At 66.0% G+C, this 6,262-nt stretch overlaps 1 protein-coding gene across 1 annotated transcript; it reads right to left on the bottom strand.

Annotated features, from left to right (window-relative positions):
- Positions 1–510: 510 nt before the first annotated feature.
- Positions 511–6,250, bottom strand: MROH6 (maestro heat like repeat family member 6). Its single transcript, XM_006152073.2, has 14 exons — positions 5,958–6,250; positions 5,523–5,666; positions 5,223–5,377; positions 4,524–4,650; positions 4,166–4,341; positions 3,950–4,087; positions 3,696–3,810; positions 3,450–3,593; positions 3,200–3,373; positions 2,628–2,795; positions 2,285–2,404; positions 1,921–2,023; positions 1,739–1,804; positions 511–1,609 (listed from the first exon to the last, which is right to left on the bottom strand). The coding sequence occupies exons 1-14, from the start codon at positions 6,237–6,239 to the stop codon at positions 1,380–1,382; spliced, it is 2,142 nt and encodes a 713-aa protein (XP_006152135.1). The 5' UTR covers positions 6,240–6,250; the 3' UTR covers positions 511–1,379.
- Between the last annotated feature and the right edge of the window lie 12 nt (positions 6,251–6,262).

Genomic DNA, 6,262 nt, shown 5'->3' with positions numbered 1-6,262 from the left:
AGGCCGGGGACCCACTGGGGCTGGCCTGACACCCGGGGCCAGTGCTGGTGCAGAGGCAGGAGCACCTATGGGAGGCATGGGCTCCCTGACGGGCGACTGGCTGGAGAGGCCCTGAAGGTCAGCTGGGCATCAGGCCCCTCCCTTTCTTCTCCCCTCTGGCATCTCCCCATTACTCCTATTGTGACCCCATTTTGCATCTGTCCCTGAGGCTCTGAATTTTGCCCCTGGTGCCAGTACCTGTACCCTGGGTTGACCCTAACTTGCCCCAAGGACCACCCTGAGACCTCAGACGCACCCAGCTCTAGCCCCGTCAATGTGGCGTGCTGGGCCACAGCACAGCTTCCCCTGTCTCAGGGCCTACCCGGCCCAACCCCAGCCACAGCCCGGGCCTGGACCGCCAGGCTGATGCAGCCTCTGGCCACAGCTGCCTTATCTGCCAGCCAGCTGGGCCAGGGCCTCCGGGCCTAGCTCATCCCTCCAGGTCACTCAGATGCCCACAGCTTTGACCCACACGCGTTTATTTTAAAAGCTTTCTGGATAGGAGCTGGGGGTGGGCAGGTGGAGTCCCGGGTCTCCACAGGGCTGCACGTCCTGGGGGGTGTGAGCAGGCCTTCTCTGAGGGGCGCTGGATGGGGACATGTTGCAGCAGGCATTTACCCTGAGGGACGTCACAGCCCTGAGGCTCCCCAAGGGGATCTGCCTCAGATGTCCAGCCATACCATCCTCGGTCAGCCCTGAGCAAGGCGCTGGGGAGCTGCCACCCCTGCTCAGCCTCGGGGTAGTGGGGTGCCAGCCCTGCATAAGTCACAGGTGTAACCCCAGCCTGTGCTGTCCAGGCAGAGGTCAGGGACAGTGAGGTCTGACATGATGGGAGTGAAAGTGGAGCCAGGCTGAGGGCCAGCAAGCGTGGGCAGAACCCCCTCTTGAACAGGGAGGACACAGGCCAAGAACCTCGGGACGCTGGCGACAGATGTGGCACCTGATGGGATGGAATGCCTGGACCAGGGAGGGGCCGGAAGACAGTGACCCCTCCACGCCAGACCCCAGCTCAGGAGGCCAGGTGCCAGACGCAACGTTGGGTTGCAGAGTACACTCCAGGTGCCTGGGAGCCAGTTCTGACCAGGGACAGGTGGAAGGGCAGGTGCAAGAGGTGGTGGTGGTGGGGGAATGAGGGTGAAATGGCTCAGACTCCTGGAGGTGCAGCTGTCCCTCTCCACCACGTGGCTGCCATGACAGGGGCTCTGGGAGAGATGGGTACTGGAACCCAGCTCCAGGCGGAGGCACGATTCACCACGGACCTCTTCTGCACATCTGCCCCACAAGGGCTGCTACAGTGAGGCCCCAGTCCTCAGCCCTGACCCTGCTGCTGGGGACCCCGGTCAGGTGCAGCGCGGTTGGGAGCAGCCCCAGCGGCCGGCAAGGCTCTGAGGCTGGAATGGGCTGTCAGCATAGACCGGCTGGGGCCGGGCCCCGCCCCGGCGCCGAAGACGGAGGAGGCGGGCCTTGACGGGTGGGCCTTGTGCGCAGGCCAGCAGCGCCACCTGCTGGGCAGACACTTGCGCTGCCGCAGCAACCGTGGGCTCCAGGGCGCTCTGCAACAGCCCGAGGTCTGTAAAGAGTGGGAGGGTGGGGGGCGCCCAGAACGGCTCCAGGACCTCCACCCATCCACTCCCATCTACTCCACCCTAGGGCATGCCACCACCCCAGGACCCTGCGCCCTGGTGAGCCGGGTCCTCACCCTGGAACAGAGAGTCCAGCAGGTCCTGGTTGATGCAGCTGGGGCTCGCATGGTGGACCAGGAAACCTGGACATAAGTAAACATGTGACCGTCTGGTCCCTCTCCCTGGCAGAGGGGGGTTGGTCCAGCTCCCAAAGCCCTGGGCGGGAGGGACCGTGCGACCCACCCCAGGACTGTCCCACCTATGAGCATGATGGCTGCACGGCGGAGGGTGTCCTGCCGGCTCCGTAGGTAGCCCTGGGTTTGGCTCAGGAAACTGGGCACGTGGCTCGGATATCTCTGGACCTGGGGACAGATGGGCTCATGGCTGGATGGGAGGGCCAATTCTGAGTGGAGAGGACACTGCAGAGATAAAGCTAGGGGCTGCCCCAGGACAGGACTGCACGACCTTAGGGCTTAGACCCTGCCCCACGAGGACCCTGACTCGCAGCCTGATGGTCAGGTTCGGCGGGGATGGTGAATCAGCTTGGGGGCGTGGCCCTGGAGAACTGGAACCAGCGGGGCCGTTGACCCACCCTCTTCTCGTCACGGGCTTCCCCTACTGACCAGGCGGTGGCAGACGCGGCTTAGGGCCTCGGGGCTGTCGTAGTGAGCCATAGTAACCACCTCCTCCAGCAGGCCCCAGCGAAGGGCCTGGTCGCAGCGGGCCAGAGTCCACTCAGAGCTCTGGGATGGGGGGGAGGGAGCAGGGTGAGAGGTCTCAGAAAGAGCCCGGAGGTAGGGGCAGACGGCTAGCTTGGGGGAAGAAGCCAGGGCAGGGGGCTTGAACATAGGAGCGCAAAGGAAGACCAAGAACATGGAAGCCCATGACCCTGCCCCCGACTTCCCGCAATCTCCGCTGGGGCGGCGGGGTGGAGCACTGGGGAGGACGGTCTCGGGGGCGGCTGACCTCAGCAGCATCCCGGCTGGGGTCGTGCAGGCGCAACAACAGCGGCACTAGAGACTGCAGTACCAGCTTCCGCAGAGGGCCGCGCAGACCCACTCGGAGCCCGCCCCGGCCCCGCCGCACTAGCATCCCGAGGAGCCCGACAGCCGAGGCGCGGACCGAGTCCCGGGCCTGCGTGGGGGACGCAGTCAGGGCGGAAGGAGAGGGAGAGGGAATAGGAATCCGGGCGCCGCAGTTGAGCGAAGTGGGGCTGGGCCGGAGAGAGAGACCTGGGGGAGCCGGACTACGGCGGGGGGGGCGGGGCCTGGAGGAAACGCTAGGGAGAAGAGGCGGGACGAATGGGCGCAGCTGGGCTTGTGGGGCGGGGCCTGAAGGAGCCCACAGGGGCTTGTGGGGCGGGGCCTGAAGGAGCCCACAGGGGCTTGTGGGGCGGGGCCTGAAGGAGCCCACAGGGGCTTGTGGGGCGGGGCCTGAAGGAGCCCACAGGGGCTTGTGGGGCGGGGCCTGAAGGAGCCCACAGGGGCTTGTGGGGCGGGGCCTGAGGGAGCCCACAGGGCGGGGCGGGGCGGGCTCACGTCATCCAGCAGCGGTGGGAGGCGCGGCCTCAGCTCGGTGCTCAGGAGCCGCACTGGCGCCCGCGGCCGAAGCAGGAGCCTCCGCAGCGCGCCTAGCGCTGCGCCGACTAGCCGTGCGTCACCCTCGCCCAGTGCTCCCAGGAGCGCGGGTAGCAGCGTGCTCACGTGCCGTACCTGCGGGCGGGCGCAGGGTCTCGTCTTTGACTCCCTCCCCCCGCGGGCCCCCAGCCCGATCTGGGCCCACCCTCACCTTTCCGCGGTTCAATGCAAGGTGGCCTAGGCCGAGCAGGCCCAGCCAGCGCACGGTGGGCTCGGGGTCGCTCTGCCAAATGCAGAGACGCTCCAGGATGACTTCCTCCCGCAGAAGCCTTGCGGTGGGCCGGCTTTGCAACAGCTAGGCGAGGGTACAGGGCTCAGCACACTTGTAGCCCGCCCCCGCCGCTTAGGTTATCAAGGCCAGTGTCACCTGTCACCCCGGTCTGGGAAGCAAGCTCACCCCCGTGAAGAAGGCCATGGCGGTGAGGCGCTGCGGGTCGTCGGCGCTGCGCAGCCGGGGAAGCAAGTCTGCGAAGAGGCCTCGCAGGTGGTGGTCAGCGTGCGCCACTATGGCACTGGGGTGGGGCGGACATGGGAGCTCTCCCTCCACTTGGGGCCTCACTCCCGGAAGATCTCCCAGCCCGGCCATTCTTAGTTCCTACCTCACCCCCTGCCCTTGGGGAGCTTAGGTTCGCTGCCCCTAGGTCCCCTCACCTGGCCAACAGCAAGACTCCTTCTAGGTGGGTGTGGGCTCCCGCCAGCCTCCTCCAGCCTCCAGCCTGCTCCATGCAGGTGACCACCATGCGGCTCCCGTCCCCGGTGAGCAGCGCCTTCAAGGCTTCCACAGCACAGCTGGCAATGGGAAGGTAGGCAGGGAGTGCCAGGAGGGTGCTGGCCCACCCCCACTTGCCCTGATGCCACGTCTCTCACCTGGCGTGGCTGTGCGGTGGCCCCCGGTGGGAAGGAGCCCAGATCTTGGGGGAGCACTGGCCTCGAGCTAGCTGGTGCAGCTGTGTAACCAGCACCAGTAGCAGGTGAGGGTAGAAGCCCCGGGTGGCTGCCACGCAGCCTGACACAGCTAGCATCTCCCCGAGAGCACACGTGGCCTGTGGAACAAGGGGCCCACTCAGACCCTGGCTGTCAAAGCCCCGTCGGGCACCAGAGGACGGTTGTGCCATAAGGACGAGGGCTCAAACATGCGTGACATTGCCAACACAGGTGATGGGCGTGAGCCATCCACTCTCACACAGCCCAGTTGTTGCCCCTTAGGCCGGCCGGGGTCACCTACCGCCAGCGCCTGCGGCTCCCGGCCCCCCCCCCCCGCCGCGCCCTTCAGCACCCACAGCAGCTGCACCAGCACCTGCCCACTCACACGCTGGCTCCGGCTCAGGCTGCGCCACAGCTCCACTGCTGCCCTGGGGCCAGGAAGGGGCAGCGTGAGGTGGGGTCCCATGCAGGGCCAGGCAGGGGCGCAGAATTCCCAGGCTAGGGCCAAGGCAGCCACTAGGACTCCAGCAGGGTAAGGGGCAGGTAAAGCACCCCTGTCTCCCCAACCCCCAAATCCCAAAGAAACCAGCTCAGTGGCAACTGTGCAGGCCACCACAGAGCCAGGCCTGCAGTCAGCTGCCAGGTCACTCAGAGCCCTGTTGGGTCAATGACAGAGAAACACACCTGGCATAGGAGATGACTTGGAGAATAAAACCTAATAACTTCTGGGGCAAATTAACCAGGGCCTGGGCTCCAGGCACAAGAGCACCCCCGCCCCTTGGAGGGCCCCAGGTAGGATAGCTAGGGCGTTTATTGCACCAGAGAAGGACGAATGGAAGGGGTGGCAGGAGACGAGGAAACTGGACGGCTCCGCTCCCCCACAGCCAATGTCAGTCATGGCCAGCCTGCGCAGCTAAGCGGGAAGGGGAAGGAAGTGCAGTGGGGTCCTCAAGGCAGGACCAGGCTGAGGGGCGGGCTCACGGGACGGCCGCGCTGTTACCGGTCTGCGGGTAGGGAGCGTGGCAGCAGCTCGTATACCACGTCCTGTGCATGCTCCAGGGCAAGTGCGCTCAGCACCCTCAGGGCCACTTGGCGGGGTCTCCCCTCGGCCAGGCTGGATACTTGGGCCAGCAGCCCGCGCACCAGGGCATGCACCTGGCACAGAAGAGGCAGAAGTGAGCAGTCAGATCTGACCTCTACATTACCCTCTTGCAAGTACCTGGTAGGAGCAGCCTTCAAGGAGCGCTCCAACCACTACTCAGAAGGCATCACTAAGGTAGGGAGCGAGTGGGAGCTTCACCTGGTCCTCCAACCGCTTCCCGCGGGCCTCCAGAGCTGAGCACAGGGTGAGCGCTGTTGCTTGAGTCCCTACAAGGCCAGCCTCTTCTAGGCAGGCAGCTGTACACAGCGCGAGGTCTGCAAGGACCCCCTCCTCCCAGGAAATCTGCAGGACCCAAGACAGGGTGGGCGGGGTGTCTGAAGTCTCCAAGCCTCCCCCACCCCTCCTCAGTCACTCCCAGCTTCCTACAAAACCCCACGCCCCTCTGGTCCCAGTCTCCCTGTATCACTTCTTGGCTCTGGGCCAACCCGCAAACCCCTGTGGCTCAGTCTCAGGGCCTTGCGTTTGTGCCACTCCACCCTCTAGCACCCCAGCCCTTTCACCCTCTGGCCATCAGTGTCCATGAGCCTGGATCCCCCAGGCCCGTCCCCACTGTGTCCCTGTCCCACCGCTCACCTGAGGGAGCCCCTCAGGGGCTGGCTCCTGGGCATTGTGTGGGGAGCAGACCTTGCCGCCAGTTGTGGTGGCAGCAGCTCCACTCCCCGGCTCAGCCTCGGAGGCTGGGGCCGGGACCTGAGGTGCAGCCTGAGGTTCAAGCTCCCAAGGCTCATGCTGAGGACCCGGGGAAGGGCGTCCCAGGGGCTGCTCCTGGCCAGCCCGGATCCCTTCAGCCAGCGCCGTCAAGGTCAAGGCCCCCACAGGGCCCCCCCGGGCCCGGCCCCACACCCCCCCAGCCATGGCTGCCCCAGCTGTTGTACCTC

Source organism: Tupaia chinensis, unplaced genomic scaffold, assembly GCF_000334495.1.
Source record: "Tupaia chinensis unplaced genomic scaffold, TupChi_1.0 Scaffold000335_1, whole genome shotgun sequence".
In the NCBI taxonomy this organism is placed as follows: domain Eukaryota; kingdom Metazoa; phylum Chordata; class Mammalia; order Scandentia; family Tupaiidae; genus Tupaia; species Tupaia belangeri.
The sequence above is the reverse complement of the archived record's forward strand: the minus strand, read 5'-3'. Positions and strand labels throughout refer to the sequence as shown.

Coding starts and splice junctions, on each gene's coding strand:
- MROH6 (XM_006152073.2), bottom strand. CDS start 6,239: ATGGCTGGGGGGGTGTGGGGCCGGGCCCGGGGGGGCCCTGTGGGGGCC. Junction 4,088..4,165: donor CCACCGCACAGCCACGCCAG/GTGAGAGACGTG, acceptor TCCCATTGCCAG/CTGTGCTGTGGAAGCCTTGA. Junction 1,610..1,738: donor GCTGGACTCTCTGTTCCAGG/GTGAGGACCCGG, acceptor CACTCTTTACAG/ACCTCGGGCTGTTGCAGAGC.